At 37.2% G+C, this 17,773-nt stretch overlaps 1 protein-coding gene across 1 annotated transcript in view; it reads right to left on the bottom strand.

The window, feature by feature from the left end:
- Positions 1 to 17,773, bottom strand: part of PDZD8 (PDZ domain containing 8) — a gene marked incomplete at its 5' end in the record, with an annotated part of 62,347 nt that overhangs the window by 29,380 nt on the left and 15,194 nt on the right. Inside the window, 2 exons of the mRNA XM_082486664.1 lie at positions 6,651 to 6,753; positions 12,470 to 12,592. Coding sequence (XP_082342790.1) covers positions 6,651 to 6,753; positions 12,470 to 12,592 — 226 coding nt within the window. The remainder of the gene's footprint in view (positions 1 to 6,650; positions 6,754 to 12,469; positions 12,593 to 17,773) is intronic.

Below are 17,773 nucleotides of genomic sequence, written 5' to 3'. Positions count from 1 at the left end.
CGAGCTGCTGGCTCATCTGGCCGGACAACTTTGCAATAGGATGTAGCAAAACAGTTTAGAAAGTCATTCCAGAAATATACTGAATTACCCAGAAACCACTTTGTTTACTCTGGTCAATAAAACACTGTTATCTCTCTTACAATAGGCCATTCTGTTTATACAAACAAAGTTAGCTTTCATGCATCAACCATCTATTTATTTAGCAAGATCAGCTATCATTGTAAATCAATTTCTTTGCAAATGAGAAACAGCAGCTGTAAAACCTACTTAAACCTCTTCCCTGCATCCAATATTTGGACATGCAGCAGAACATATGACACAAATACAGAAAAAAAAAAAAAAAAAAATCAGCACCACATCTAGTGACACACTAAACCAACATGCCCGTCTTAGATTTTACAAGCATTTTTAAGGAAAAGAAATCATGTAGTGTTTATGTAATGGTTTTATATTTAAAATATGAAGTTTTAAGCTTTTCTTGTTATGCTCTTTAACTACAATTGCTATTCAAACTGGGTACTACCAGGAGGATATGGAAGATAGGCAACTAAAAGGTAACTCAAAGAATCTGTACTACAGGTTGGTTATTACTTGAGTAACCTTCAAGGAAAAAACACACAGCAAATATGAATGTTATCAGCTCTGTAAAAAGCATTAAAAGAACAGAACTAATCCCTGATCGTGCTTGAAATTTTACATAATTTTTGACCAGTCATATAGAGAGGTCTTACAATGGTAAATTCAGCCAACGCAGCCATCTAAAAGGCTTGTGCCTCTTTCATGACTCTCTGATGAACCAGGGAGTCGGTAGTACTCTTTCAGAGAGTGCAACACCCTGTAAAATAGCAACTTGGGAGACCCTAACTGAATAGGCAGTATCACCACCAGCAGCTGCAATACTACTCAATTACAAAATCTAACCGAGATTTAGACAGGAATTAAGTGGCTTCAAAACAGACTTATTTCACTACACAAGTCAAGCGTCTGGCTGCAGGAGAACTCTTCCCAAATTTGAGTACTATGGATGAGTTCTGTTGGCAGCTCCTAAAGTAAGAGTTGGGGATGGGGAAGCGCAAGCACACACAGAGCATTAAGCCCTGGCTCATTATAGATTTTGCTCGCTCAAGTTATTTTATTTGTTAATCTTATCATCTGGTATTTTAAGTTTGAAACTCTCAGCAAGCCAGATTCATTGCAAGCAGTCAATCTCCGCAGAACTCCAGGGGAAGCTCAGAAGGATCATGATTTCAAGCTCCGACACCAGGATAAAGAAGGTGCATGTATGGAAAGTTACAGACTTGGATGCACACGATGCATTTAGTGCTGTCTGCTGCCAAATGCAGTAAAGTGTGGTGAGCGCTGCTTTCTACCTGTAAGGGCTCGTGTGCCCAAGGATGCAGTACATGATAGCTTCTGAAGGGTTTACAAGCAGGCAAGAAGTATCAGGTCAAGCTGTGACTACAGTGATGACATCTGGTTCTAACAACTGCCTGAATATATATGCACCGAAAAAAAATAAAATAACAATTAGTGTTAGTGGGTTGGGTTTTTTTGTTTGGTGGTTGTTGTTGTTTGTTTGTTTGTTTTTTTAACTGTTCATATTCAATAGTCTCTAAGCAGTAAAGAACTACACTGCATTTTCACAGAAGGTCTCATTAAATCACAGAAAAGCTTTCTGAAGCCCCAAGTCAGAAAGCTTAAGTGTTTAGGATGAGACTGAAAAAATCCTGATGGCCTTCAAGTTTATTTGAAAGACGGATTACAGAATATTATGTAAGGCGCAAATCTCAGAACTATTCCCCATTGTATTTACAAATATTATCAAATTTTACAAGATCATGAATTTTCATAAAAAGTGACATTTTCAAAAAGCTTCTCTTGCTTTAATCCTCCTCCTTTCTTTTGATAGGATTAAATGCTGAAATGGCAGGCTGTTAAATAAGCACACTGAAATGCCAACTGTGAGGCATTTAACTCCATGTATTTACAAATTAATGCTTCACAGTTGCTTCAAATTTTGACATTATAGTTTAGTATCTTCAGGCAACTCATTTCAGAAGGTGCTGCATTTGATTTACATCATTTCTCATTTTATATTCATATGTTGCAGTACTGGAATACCTTTAAGTTTCCCTTAATCCCTGATAAAGGAAATTTAGTTTTATGAAAGGCTGAGAGATATTGCTTTGTTTTTATAAACAGGTACCAACCAGCCTGCCTACAGCAATTTCAAAGTTACCATTCAGTTTACCTATAAAAGCCCATATCCATCAAGATAAGCTCACCAAAAGAAGCGAAGATCATGGCCTATGGATGTGTATGCTTATACATGTACAAATTCAGAGTTCAATATTGAAAGACAGTGTCACTGGTCTTCCCCTTCAGTTACTCCAGTTCTGACCACAACATTCAGAATGAAGTGGAGGAAACATCAAGAAGAATTCCTACAAAGAGGGGTGGGATGCTTAATTCTTTCTATTATTATGTTACTTCAGAGGATATGTATACGCTTCTGAGACAACTGCTGCAAAAGTATAGTCCCATGGGCTACTGGATGTGGCATTTTAGATGGAAATTTTTACTTTGCAGAATATGAAATGTAGTTTCTGTCAGTATCTACAGAAGAGGTTTCCAAAAAAAAAAAAAAACCACAAACAAACAATCTAAAAAAAAAAAAACAAAAAAAACACAACAAAAAACCCACAAACCACCCCCAATCAACAAAACCAACACTGCTTACTACCTTTAGGAATACAAACCTGTGGCTACTCCTACAGTACCACCTCAGCCAAGGTATTAGTTGAAACCCGAATTTAAAGGTCTTTTCTTAGATTATCTAACCTGATTATTTCAAGATCAATTCTCTTGTGCTCCTGAACTTCTATTAAAAAAGAAAAACAAACACAAACAAGCTTACAAGAAAAGCTGCAGATACATTGCTAACTGACATTTCAGTGGAAACAACCATTCACAATTATGACATAGCTTCCATTTAATATCTACAAACATATATCTAATTATTTAAACATATTGAATTATTTAGCTATAGAACACCTGTCTAGTAATCCAATGCTGCTAACGGTAATTACTACATCCTATCTACACATAATTAAGTTTCACACAGCAATGCAGTGATTAATGTTAATTCCAGCAGCATGCACTACTAATTAAGATATTTAAGAAGTTTACACGTGTTACATGGGAATGTGCCAAATCACCTCTCTGAAGTCTTATTGGTGTTTCAGACTGATTTGATAAACAGCTTAGAAGCCTAAGATACCTTTGTATTATAACAGACACTTCAATAATGCTCCAGATATGTTCAATAACACAGCATCTTCTTTCAAAACCGATTTTGACACCTACTAATATTCCATAAATAATGGGATCAGATTAAAGTCTTGCCAAAATTCATTATGAAGTATTAAACCTGTCTAATCTTTTATTGTTATTACTAACATAATAAAAAGAATGAAAATGCCAGGAAGTATAGAAAGTTACAAGAATTTTCCTCGGGAGCATTGCAGAACACAGTCTGAATCAGAGGATGTATTATCACACCTATGTGAGACTCTTAGAAGCTTTCAAACCAGAACAGATTTATCCACGTTTTACTTCACCTTACTCTGTAGTTTCTGAAGTTTTTATTAATTCTAACAACTTCATCTCAAATAACTATTGCACATGTGGACATCAATATCTTTCTAATATGAAATACTTCTTTTAAGTATTTCAATCGGCTGCCTTGTGGTTAACATTGCATTAGAGCTAAAAATCATCATTAAGATACAAGTACACTTTTTGTTTGGAAAATACCACAATGCCTTTTCTTTATAGCTTTCTATTTAACTATTCAAAGAATTACCATTTCTCAGAAAAATAACTTCGTTCTAATGTTAATTCTGTTAGCAACACTTCTTATTTTGTTGAGGGTCTTTTGCAATATTTTGCCACCCATCAAGATCTCCTCATATTTTTGTAACTTAACTTGCATGTTTAACCTGATTTCCTAAGGAAGAGACTTCCATGATTTCACTATATCTATTAAATACAACGCGAGAAACAAAAAGTAGTTCTGCAAGTAGCTAATTGTCAGTTTCCATATTCTACCATATCAACATTTTCAAAAGCATGATCTTAAAATTAGGCTGCCTACCTAGTGGCCTAAAGTTCAAGGTGATTGAGCACAGTGAATTCTTCTTACTGACAGCAGAGCTAGAGATGCAGCTACTCCAATCAAGGAGTCTCTGCTCTCTGGCAGGCAATGTTTGATCGATGCTTAACGAAGGACTGCAACATAGTTGCATAGAAAACCCTGCTTGGACAGATTTCCCAGAACTTAAGAAATTTTAAGAACCTGCCCTTTCATTTTAGATGCTGAAATGGAAAAGGAGCTCTTGAGTGTCTCACCCTGAGTACTTTTCTGTAGTTTTAAAAAGGAGCTTTTCCATCCTCCATAAGTTTAGTCCTACTGCCATCTGCTGTCATAAACACACCAGTGCCATGCTATCTGCAGAGTGCTTTTTCTTTCCTCTTCGGTTGTTAGAGTGGAAAAGAATATATTCCAATATTGCTACTCAAAATTATCTAAAAATAAGCATAAGCTAATTTATCCAGAGAAGCATAATGGTAAATAAGCATACTGTCACCTTCGTTGTTAGAGCACCAGCCCTGCAGATATATATGTGCATGGATTCGTACACAGGTTATCCCAACAAAGGGATCATTCAGATAAGTATTAGCAGGATTGGGTCCAGATCCTGAAATCGTTTTTTGAACGCTGACAGTACTGCCTGTTTCTTTAAAATTTTGAAATTATTATTAGGAAAGAGTTAAGACTGTGAACTGGCTAGACTACTACTACTGGCTGAATTGCTCCTACCTTATCCTTATGTGATCATGCAAAGAGGCTTAAACCTTTAGATTAAAACAAGCCAGAAATAGTTAAACAAAATTAAAACCCGCTGCATAAAACAGTTTAAAAAAAAAAGTCTGAAAATAAATTACCCAAATCTACCTCCTACCTACTGCTTCAATGAAAGCTTAACTCTAGAAGTTGTTAGACAACTCAGTAATTCCTCTCGGGACCACTGGAACACTACACCACCACCTCTGCTGCCATCCCACCTTTCTTTCTCCTTCCCACTGGCACTGGAGCTATCATGCAGCAAGCCAGCTCAAGGAGTTGACATGGCTAACTTGCAACCACACAAACACCCCCGGCTGCCTTAGGAGCAGGTTGAGGGGGCCAAGACAGAGACAACTCTGGAGAAGGTAGTCCTGAGCTGCCATTAGTTTCTATGAAGTCTGACTGCCGAACCACACTCCAGCTGTTCTTCTCTGAAGTGTCTCTGTCTGCACTGCAGCTGCAGCCTCCCTGCTTGTCCTTCCCCACTCAGAAAGCTAATTGCCACCCAGTGTTACGGGTTCCAAAGAGAGCATAGGTGAACCTCTACCCTCCCTTCAAGTGTTTCACTTGACTTTTCACCATGTCTGTTGCTCAGCCGTACAACCTTTTTGGAAAAACATAATATACAGTAAGCTGAAAACTGGTATCATAGTATGTGTCCCAAGGAGTTTTAAGAACAATGCAAAGTGGACTTTAATTGCAGAAATTGAACAACATGCTGAAATTCTGAATTCTTGCTGCTCTGGTGGGAAAATGATGGTGGTCTCCAAACACAACTGCAGTTAGATATAATAAAGGCACAGGGCCTAAGCTAGTTGCACTCAGACAGCAGAAGGTAAAATGCAGGACATTGATCTTTGTTCCAGGGATTTCTTTGCATGAAACCAATTGTTAACATAAAGTCTTTTTAAAGCTTCTGGGTTTGTTGGTTGGTTTTTTTTTTTTTTTTGGTTGTTTTTTTTTCCAATAAGCGCATTACCTGTTGCTCAGCATAAGCCAAATTCAATTTGATGACTACCACAATATCACTCTACTGTGAAACTGAAAGGCTCTTTCATACATTACACCTCATTTGAAGAAAAGAAAAAGGTAACACATCCTCACACACACAGAAAAACAAAGGCAATTTGTAGGCTGTACGCTGCTAAAATCAAGTATGATAATTAGTAAAAGATTCGCTTACAATTCCACCAATGCTACTGCTTTCTACATTTGCAGACACTTGTAAAAGTAGTTTTCTTCAGCAGACAGGGTAGGATTCTTATGCTCTAAAAAAAATTTTCACAAAATGCAGGGGGAGAAGGGGGAAGTCAGTCGCATGAGCTCCCTTCTGTTCACGCGTGTCTTCAGCACCCACATCAGAAGGGAATAAGCTACTGGTCAGTGAGAGACGGGGATCTTACCCTTTTCTAAACACTGCCCCACCCAAATAGAACAGAACTATAAAACTGCATATTTTACATTATTTGTTTTAATGCAGATGGACAGTTGACAATATATTCAAACCAGGCACATTTTCAAGCACAGTTGTGATAACTGAACATAATGTTATCCATACATGTCAATTTGTCAGTGAAATACTTTGGATTAAAAAGTAAATAACTGGTCTGTTATGTTTTTAGAGCCAAAATAAAAACCACCCTATCACCCATTTGATTGTCCGAAAGATACACTCTTTCTAGAGAATGTATTAAGAGCATAAGACATACTGCAATATGCAAAGATTATACCCTTTTTTTACCGTTTTAATAGAACTTCTTGATTTTTCTTCCCAAACATTACTGCTCAGCTCCATTGTACAATGAACATTTGTTTCTCTTTCATAGGATCCAAACATAAGTAACCTGAAAGAGAAAAGCCTAGAGTAAGAATTGTAATGCTATTACGTATATCCCACCTATACTATTAAACTCACCGTTTTTCATTTATACACTCTATTATTATTATCAATGTGTACACAGAGAAGTCCACACAGAAAAGATTCCACAGGCACAGCTTTATATCAAAGGAAAGACACTGCCACCCTCTAGTGGAATAAATATCAAATATCACTTAAAATTTTTAGCTTGGGGTTTTTTGGTTTGGTTGGTTTTTCACTGTTGCGTTTCCCTTTTATTTTTTTTTTTTAATAAAGTGTGGAAAAATACTAGTCTGCTGATTGAACAAAAGAGTGACTTTTTTGGTGTTTTAAAAAGCAACAATAGCCACAAGTGCCTTCCACTGTAGTCCTAAACTGCACAATATACTGCAGCTCTCCGTTCAAGAGAGTGTTACTGTAGATTAAAATCACAGTTTACTACTGCTTATGTTTCTATTTCACTAAACTGGGATTTTTTTGTAACATTCATGACAAACAAGAGTGCTTCTTCGTGCATGATACCCTATTCCAGAAGGCTATAAAGCTTTTCAGGTAGATATTAGTACTACAGAAGAAACAAAACAATAACCTTTAGGCTATAGAACAGCAATAAAGTTGTACACAGCTTATCTCACAATAGCCAGAAGCAGACAAATATTTTGGAATAAAAACTTCAAATAAATCTTACTCTTTCAAAAGAGCTATTAGATTCTAATTCTCCTCCAAACTTTCTATATACGTCTGACATTTTTTAAGCTTTCATACAAAGTATCTTATTTGTGATTGTAATGTGTTACACAAGTCTTTAGATGACATAGACAAAAGCTGTCAGAACAACATGCCAATTTTCTGTTTATCTTTATGTTGTTAAATAACATTTCTAGGTTAAATATTTATGATCAAAAAGTGCCTAGCCTTTGAAAATTAAGTAAGGCTACTGAAAAGAACTTTCACCGACAATTTGAATTGGTAAAATTAAGCCAATCCCAAGGGAAAACAGCTCTCTAGATTGCACTGCAGCAAGGAGAGTTAAATATTTCTTTACTGTGTCTCTCTAGGAAGAATTTGTTTCAGTGTTTTTCAGCTGAGTACCTGAATGCATGTGAGATAACAGGGGAAGACACATTTGTGTTGCTACCCAGTACACTTGCTTTACCAAGCATCAATTGTTTTCCGTTCAGAGTTTGAGGCTCCATCCCATAACCCCATCTTCAGAGGTAAAGTTTGCGTGCTACAGTGAAACGGGGCTAACGGCAGCTGTCATCCTCATCTCCAGCTTGAGCTTCAGCACTCATTTGTCTAGACAGTATTGATTTGATTACTGTAAGCAGAAATCCAGCTCCAGAACCAACTGATTAGGTACTTTGTTTGGACACAACTAAGTTTGTTCAAGGTTCCTTGAACTGATAAACTCATGCCTCCTTTGCTTGTTTTTAAGCCATCCCCAGCAACTCTCTGTGGCTTTTCTGTTCTGCTTTTAGTAGTTGCTTTTGAGTAACAGTTTTTCCTCTGTCTGCCACAATCCATCTCACACTCATCAGCCAGTTCACTAAAGCTTTTCCACAACTGGTCATCGGTAGCATACATTTCATCTTCTGGTCACATAACTTCACAGAAGTAGTGAAGGAAGGTGTGAGCAGTTATCCTCAAGGTAGGCAGGGCGGTAGAAATTCTCCTCTTAGCTTTGCAAAGTGGAGGGAAGTATAGCAAGACAGAGAAGGGGGGGAGGGAGCAGACAATGAAGCTGATAGACCAAAGACACAGTTACTCAATGTGGTTAGAGATACAAAGATAGACACACTCTGCAGGAAATTTTCCAGGAGTACTTACTGTCCCTCTAAAATATCAGCACAGCAAGCTATTTAGCAGTTTTGTACTGGTGACAACTAAGATAGAAGAACAAGGACAGGAGGTAGCTCACAACAGGAAGAAAACATAATTTGCAGCCAGAACCTTAACATAAGTCACATGGAAAACAATTAACCATAATGAGATCTCACTTTAGATTAGGTTACCAACACCCAACTTGAAGAAACATACCACAAGACAACAAAACTACACATTTGGACTTTAAAGAGCATCACCGGCTTGTGGACGCTTCATGCTGGAGCTTGGAATCCAATTTCAGAAAGACTAATAGGAAATCAATTGCTACAACACTAAGGAATTTTTTGTTTGAATAATATCACCATTAATATGCAAACAGAGGCACTGTATTCTATAACACAGCTGCAGGTAGAGTGACATTACGATTGTGTCACAATACACCCAAAACAACCAGAGATTAAGGAGATACCTATACCCTACAGATTTAAGGTTTGGAAATCAGTATGAAAGTGTATGAAAAAAACCCTAAAATGAATTTTTTAACTCCAGTTACAATTAAATCAATAAGTAAGTGTGATTAAATTACCACCTAAGTAATTTAAACATGGATACAGAAAGTGAATTTCTATTCCTTCCCCAATTCTAAATTGGATGGTTCCCCGCAGCAAGCAAGCACGAGGTAGAAGAGATTCAACACAGCAGCCATGGACATGAAAACAGTTGTTTGTAGCTGTCCTGCTTTCCGGTTTGAGTGCTATGATGACTGCAAGACAGGAAGCGTTTGTCCTCTGATACAGAGCAACAGAAGCATGTGGAGGGGTCACCTCAACTCCCAAGCTGAGCCAAGCCAAGAACTTCAGCACGTCTTTCTATTTTTCCAGAAAGGAGGATGAATAACAAGGCTATCAATTTCCCTGCTTTTTGTAGGATGATGCTGAAGTGCTGATCTGCAAATTTAACAAGAATCTGCTATGTGCGGGCAAAGAACACATCAACCTTTAGTAACATATTATTTGTTACCAGGTATGTAACAAGCTGAATTTATTTCCTTTACAATCCTTTCCTATTTTTTTTTTTATTTGAACAGTGGCCTTCCTATTTGTAAGTATTTTAGGAGCTGAAATAAGCAGAATATTTCCCAAATTTTAAGAATGTCAAAAGCAGATTCAATATTCACATACTTAAAAGGTGCCACTGCTACACACTAATGTCCACCTGAAGACAAAAGGAAAATAACTCTTAAAACTCCAAACGTAACAAGTCAGTCCCAGGTGCGCTCTGTGGTATTTTACTGAATAACTATCTGAGGAAAATTTCCTTGTCCACAAAGGACACTGTATTGAAACAAATGCTACTTTAGAAAGCCCACTTAGTGGCATAGCTTTGGAAGAGTATTCTCACCTAATATAATCAGAATTTATAGCCTTTAAGACTTTCTTCACAGGCCATCTTTTAAAAAATATAATACAGCAAGATTTAACAGCATGTTGCTTCATTTTTCCCCTTTTCTTAGAAATTTAAGGTAATAACAGCATTTTTGCAACAACTGATTTCTGTAGATCATTGTACTTGTACAATGCAACTTACATTTTCAACAGGTCAGACAAAAATTTGCAAAACATACTCATTATTTACATCAAAGTTCCCATCCTTTCCTTAATTTAATTTTTAAAATGTGCAAAGTTTATTTTTTGTTAATAGTATGACTGCAAGAAAATTAACACAGGCAAGCCTGCAATTAGAAAAGAAACAAGTGCAAAAAGTGCAGGTATTTGGTTGTGTGAAGAATACAATGAAATTAAGACATTTATAAAATACAAAAAGTTTGCTAATGTTTTATCAGTATAGTTTCCCCGCTGTACTTCAGACTTAAGCAGGAGAAGTAGCAGAACAAGTAGCAGAACTCTGTTACTAGCCTAGATAGAATACAACGTCAGCAGTCAAGAATCCTACTCCAAATTCTGTACAGAAGTTAAAGAATAGCTACTGTACTGAGAGAGAATATAAAAACCTTCTGGGGCACTGAGCAAAACCGAAGCACACACAGAAATTAAGGTGAACTTTCATTTTTGGAACAACAATGACCACCAAGTAAATTTTTCGGGTCCCAAAGGCAGACATGAGTGAAAGAGCTCTGTATTTCAGCACATAGTGCTGCACTGAGAAAAAAATGTTGAGAATGGTCCCAGGCGACCTTCACACCAGCTCACATACTGCAGTGATGAAAAATGGAAATTCTGTCATTGTTACTTTTGCATATATTGCATATTTCTTCTTTTACCACCAAAATCCCTGCGTGTGTTTCTGCATCTACCTCATCAATATCTTCAGGTGTGAAGTAAGCAAGAATATTTACTCACAGGGGGACTCTATGTTAGTTCAAAAAAGGATGGGGCACCAGGAAGATCTGTGGAATAGTAATTAGGACCAAGAGTCAGGCATCTGAACTGAGAGGTGTCTGTTGAGACATAATTTTCAAGTGTGTGTCCAGAAATTCCAAGCTGCATAGAACAGTCGGATTAAGTCAGATCTGAAGCCCAAAAGACCTGACAAGCCAGCAACTGCATCCTCTCCCAGCCATCTGATAAGCATCTGTGACAGCTGAAAATACTGAGGGGGCAGATGATGATGTCAAACTGAGCAATCTGGCTTCTAAAAGGTAATGGAAAGAAACACAACTCTAGTTGTATCTTGGCAATGATGCACTGTTTCTGATTCATGCAAGAAATAGTATTAAATAAAATTACTTTCCAAATCAACACCAACTGCACACACCTTAAGGGAGTTATTTTTGGCCTTCTTATAATAAAAATGAACTCACTACTAGACTAAAATTGGAGACTACCTACAAAGAGAGATCATGAGTTCCCTTACTTAGTACAGGTAAAGAGGAAATGCTCCTAGCAGCCAAGGTGTGCCACGGTACTCTTGGGCCATTCACAGGAAATGTATCACAAAGCTAGGGAAACATGTAAGCAGCAATTTTATTACAAAAAAATAATCACAGCTATGGCCCACAAAATCCTTAGAAGCAGAAGAGTATTTTCTGGAAATCCATAGCACTGATAAACCACATTAGTACAGCAAATATAGTTCAAACAGTTGTACTAGGTTACAGAAAAAAGTGCAAAAATGAGCTCATATGGTAATACAAGCAATGAAAAGAACAGGTTAAGAAAAAAGTCTTGCTGCAAACCAGAGTTTCGTTCACAAAGAGCAGAAGGGCACATGACTAGATCAAAGCCTAAGCACTAGTAGGATAAGATCTAACATAAACCAAGTACTAAGAGGTCTGACAAAAAAGCCAAACAAACCAAAAGCCCACACACCTTTTCTCCAGCTTTACACAGAATGGTTTTCTCTCTAATGAATGAAGGAAGTAGATTTTATTTCTTTCAATTATTTTGTTCAAGACAGAGACAATAAATAATGCCTTGTAAAAGTTATTTGGATCAATCTCAGTAAGACCGAGTGAGACAATTATTTCCCTTTGCTTACAACATAATACAATAGGATAATTACAACATTTATACTGTCCTGGAAAGAGATCCATGATTTGGTGTGCCCAAAAAACCAACAAGGAAAAGAAACAAAACAAAACAGGAGGCACAATTAGCTTGTAACCAGGCAAAATTCAAATGAAAGGCAAATGCATGCGCCCACACACAATGTAGAAGTGCTTCAGAAACTTACTGCAACTTTTGGTTGCTCGTTTTTACTTAAGAAAAATATATATATTTCTTGATCAGAGCTCAATCATAACACCAAAGCTGCTACTTCTTGAAACAGAACAGGCCTACAGCTATAATTACTACAAACTTAAGAAAAATGTATACTTGCTTAGTCAAGATTGAGCAAAAGACCACAGTACATACCTTGTACATTCAATTAACGTGACTTTTAGTCGACCTTCTGTCAATAGAAAATCCTGTATACAGAGATCTCGATCTTCATATTCATCAGGTGGCAATACTTGAAATGGAAAAAATGGCTTGAACCTGAAAAATATAAAAGAGAATTCTCTTAAGTCAAATGATGTAAAAAACACCAACACACAGAAATTTAAAAAAAAAAAAGTAACAGAGAATTACAATGAAACTTTATAAACACTCCTAAAGAGAAATACCCCATTGGTCAAAAGGAACAGGTAGAAGCTACCAAAGGTTTTTTGAATACAAAAGAAAGATTGCTTCACAGGAATAGATTTTTTGAGTTTTATTTACCAGTGTAGATAATGTTGAGAAAATGGGAAGCTGATCACATCACAAGAGTACGTTTATGACTGCAAACGTGATTTAACATAAGCATCCTTTTGCCATAAATATCTTACCAGGTCTTTATTTTAAGTTCATCTGCATAAACACCACAGCACTGAAAAGTGAAAATCTACTGAGACCCTAAAGTGTAAATTTTTATGATACTGCTGTACTTAGAGGACTGATGCATCCTAATAAACAGTACACTTTAGTTACACAGATTGATACTTTTCTCATTTCATGAAAAACATTCAGTTGCCCTTTTCAGCCAGTCATCTCTAATTGAAATAAAGATCCAGGTATTCCAAATATTTGCCCTTGAGCTTTACTTCCCTCATCACAGCATGTGATTCACAGGAAAAGCAATTCATGTTCGAGATATTAAGTGTTTTACACACGTTATCTCACCACATAATTCACTCTCTTTGATTAGAATACGCTGAGTTATAAATACCGATTTCATTTTTAAGTGATAGTGCTTCAGTGTCGGACACAGCCGGGATCTGAGGGGAGGAAGGAGGGGGAGAGGCTGCACAGCTGCAGCCCCATCACATGGCAGACACACACATGCAATCCTAACAGCAAGGGCCACAACCCCGCAAACAGAAAGATATCATGGAATCTGCACTAGCATCCCTATAAATCATTTGAAAAAAGAAAAAAAAAAAGAAAAAAAAAAAAGAGGACTTGCAGGGTATCCCTTCTTTCTGTTTTTATTTATTGCTCCCATTTCCTAGCACTGCCCCATGCCTTGGCTTCCATCCCCTCTCACTGGCATGGCCTCCCAGTGATTATTTCTGCGGAGAAGACTTACAAATAGCAGGACACGAGCACCACTGCCTGCAGGATGTATCTGCCATTTCATGAGAAAGAACTCTTTCATAAGTGCTGTTTGCTCAACCATCAGAGGCATCTGCTTGTCACATTCAGAGATCACAATATGTTCAGGAAACAGTCACATGGATCTGAACTCAAGAGTTTCACAAATTCAAATAAATAATTAAGCACCCTTTAACTGTCGGCACACTCTTCAGGAGGGAGTCTGGCGCTCTGAGTCAAGACACTGTTTCTGTATGAGCATCAGCCTCGTAGAGCCATGAGAAAGACATTTCTTTTGTTCTCCTTGTGAATAAATACAACTCAACACTCCAGCTATTTTCCTGAAATCCAATTCAACTTCTAACTTTAATTTGCTTCCAAGTTTCTCCCTCATTAACTCCTTCAGGAAGAAAGCCATTTTGAAGTCAGTCGAGTCAAAATATTAAATTTTAAAAATATACATAAATGTAATAAAGTATTTAAGTCTGCATATGAAAAATACGAAACAGTTAAATCACACTGGCAGTGCTTTAAACTTATGAGTATACCAATAAAAAATAAACCTAAAATACGTCCTGTGTGTGTCCTAATTGGTTTGTTATTTTGCTCATAGTCTTCCTTACAGCTCTTGAATTATTAAAGGAATAGTAAGCATCACAAGAGCGGGGAAATTACCACCAAGATGACCCCACTATTTTTACTCTACAAACTCCCAAGACTTACTGGCACTTCAGGGCCGGGCCACGTTCCCGCTCAGACCCGCCTGGAGCCAGCGCAGCACACACCTCCCCACACATTTCTCACTTTAAGGACAAGCGAGGGCACCCTGTTTCTTTTACGAATGATTTATTTCCCCTCTTGAAATGCAGATCCAGCTCATTTTGTTAGGCAAAAAAGGATCAGTTAGGCAACTACACTGGAAAATAATACCAAGTTTTGAGTGATTAAGGACTTGTACTTTTTCTTTTAATTATTTTTCAGCACAAATAAACAACTTTTCAATTAGTACCAGCAGTGCCCATATACCTTTTCCCAAAAGCCCATTCGAGCCAGAAAGTAACGACAAGGAGCACCAGGAGCCTCAGTGAGCTACTGAAACAAGATTTCTGGGAAGTAGGAACAGAGAGGCAAAGAGGATGCAGTACCACCCTGGTAAGCAGAGAAGTTACCATCACCTCTCGGAACTTCTGCAAATGCCAGGCTTAAAGGTGTTGGTATTGATGAGGCCTTTCCCTTATATGTACCATAAAACAGCCTGCAGCCTATTTAACAAAAAAATGTAAGCCTGGACAAATCTATTTTCAATATTAAAAATAAGCAAGAACAAAACTACAAAATAATCAACATAAATATTCCAGTAAGGATGCACATTTATATATGCAAACCAAAACCATCGTCTGTCAAGTAACTTCAGCACAAAGCGTTAAGTACAGCACACCGCAATGTTTGGCTGCAGCATGGAACGATGAAATAATCCTCACAATCTAGCAGGAGAAGTGGCGTGTTAAGACATAACTTTAACCATAATTTTGTTTTCTATTTTCAAAATAGACTTTTTTTTTAAATTAATACAACAATGAGTTAAAGAGGAAACAATTCTAAGATACCGATGCAGTTATATACAGTAATATGCAAAACATTTAACAGTGTATGCTGGGCCTTGTGCAGCACTAGTTACGTTTTCTATAAATATGGGATTAAAGAGCAGTCTCAACAACATTTTTAATTTACAAGTGCTTATGTTCATGTTCTTATCAGTGAAACTAATTTGCAAAATCCTTAGCAAAAAACCCTGACACATTACCTATTTCCATTAGCATTAACAACATACAAAGAGCTAAATATCCCACATTAAATGCATTTTTAATGTTTAAGTGCTGCTCTGAAGCCTTCCAACTTTAAAACATAGCACTTATCTATTTAAGGTAATTTCCTGAGAGTTTGTACATTTCCAAATTTAAACATTGGACAAATGACTATTTCAAGTAGATTTCAATTATGTATTAAGTGAACTGTTGACAGACTATTTAATAAATACAAGATAACCTAAATATCTTTGGAAAGAGTTTCCTACTGGGAACCGATGAATGAATACAGACCCAGACCATGACAGTTGGTGACACAGCAAGACCCCGTTCCCTTGTGTTGTAAAACCACATGTTGGCAACCTGCAACCCACACACGCAACCTAGTCAGGCATCACAGGGTCTCCCATCTTTTTCCCCATCGCAGGGAAAGCCTGTCAGCTACCCTACCTTTTAAAAAACAGTCACCACTAATAACAGGCACTCCGAGGAGTGTGTTCTTACAGAGTCATCACTGCTGCAGTTTTGTTTGATCTAGCAGGAGTGCGGCAGAACAGCAAAGGATGTTCCCTTCTCTGCAGCGAAGCCAGACTCCCCACCTCTGCAACCTCTAATTTTCCTCCTTGAAAACAATCATGTTGCTAGACAATATGTAAATGTGCAGTTTGTTTCATAAAGCATTTACAGTAGGGAAAACAAAACACACTTTTAATAGGAAAACAAAGCTGTGTTTCATTGTATTAAAGTACCAACAGTACGCTTTTAGCTAATAGTGCCAATAGCACAATTCAGTGACCGAGACAAGAGATGCAAACTTTATTTCCAAGCCTTGCAGGCTACGGTACCTTTGCTGATTCAGCAACTTCCTGTCCTAAACTTCCCTATGTAAAGGAGAGATAAGTTTCCTATCAACTCAAGTTCATTATTATAATGTAGAACTTACTTTATTAAATACCTTGTGTAAATAACCTTGCTGTAACTTCTGTAATTGCTTTAAGAGTGTATTTTGCTACCCTCTAACATTTAGCCCATCTTTAAAGAGCAAAAGTACACCAATAAATGCCCTAGAAAAAGTCATCGCACTGCTAAAGAAAGAAAAAAAAAAAAAAGATTGCGTGGCCTACTAGTAAGCCTCTATTCAAAAAGTCTCTAAAGAAACCTCGACAGCAAAATAAATGCCTCGGTTAATCTCAGCCAGTCTCTGCCCTCATCACAGCAGCCATCCCAGGATCTGCTCAGTTCTGGTAGGTTGCTCTTGTGAAATCAAGGCTCTCACTCTGCAAACTCTGAACAAGGCGAGGGGGAAAAAGTGCTTTCTATTTGGCTGTCTAGATCTTTAAACACTCATCCAGTATTCTCAGCTTCTTAACTTTCACCGGTAACCAAAGAAGTTAGTTACGTAAATTGGTGGACTTCCATCGGTGGATAACAAGCCCTTAACAGTTTGCAATCGGTCCATTCACCGCTGCAGCCTGACAAAAAGGTTTTAAGCCATGACAATGGCCTGGGGAAGTCTAGGAGCTGCTCCCGACAGTACAACAGTCGAGAAAATGTTACCAAAAGGTACAAGAAATATAGTACCTTTCTAAACACTGCTGAGCTGTTACCAGGTTCTCCAAGGCAGATTTTCATTGCAATTATATTAGATCCCTCTTGAGTGGGGTCTAATGCTGCCATTCATCAAGGTCAAAAGGCAAAATTCATCTTTGACCTACACAACAGGATTGCACCAACTCAATTCATATATTTAAAAGCCTCCTTTTCAATTTCAAACCTGTGAAATGATACTAAACAACTATCAGAAGAATGACTTTGTGAGGAAGAAATTTTACTGTCTTTAAACCCTACTTGTTAAGCCTTTGTAAACTTTTCATCTATTCCTAACAAATGTGCCTAACAAATTAGGCACATCGTAGCTCTTCGAGAAAACAGACAGACGCTTTACCCGCTGAACAAAAACCCTGCTTTGATATAGCACGCTATTAAAAGTCTTTAATGCCTTATATTAGTTGCTTATAGTGTGTTTTCAATTTGTTTTTAAATTATCAGTCTTCCTCCACAAATTTATCAGCTTGTTTATCCAGAAGTCTAAAATTCAAATAGCACACCATTAACAAAGTGTTAGTTAAAAAACAGCATTTTAACTTAATAATATGAATATGATGAGGAATATCCAATCAAACCTCATGTGAAACTTTAGCAAGTAAAAAAAAAAAAAAAACCAACCCTATAAAAATATTTTTAAAAAGCTGTCAAGTAGCAATGGTGTTTATTGACAAATACAAGACAAACAGCAAAA

Source organism: Vanellus vanellus (genome assembly GCF_965231255.1).
Source record: "Vanellus vanellus genome assembly, chromosome: 7".
In the NCBI taxonomy this organism is placed as follows: domain Eukaryota; kingdom Metazoa; phylum Chordata; class Aves; order Charadriiformes; family Charadriidae; genus Vanellus; species Vanellus vanellus.
The sequence above is the reverse complement of the archived record's forward strand: the minus strand, read 5'-3'. Positions and strand labels throughout refer to the sequence as shown.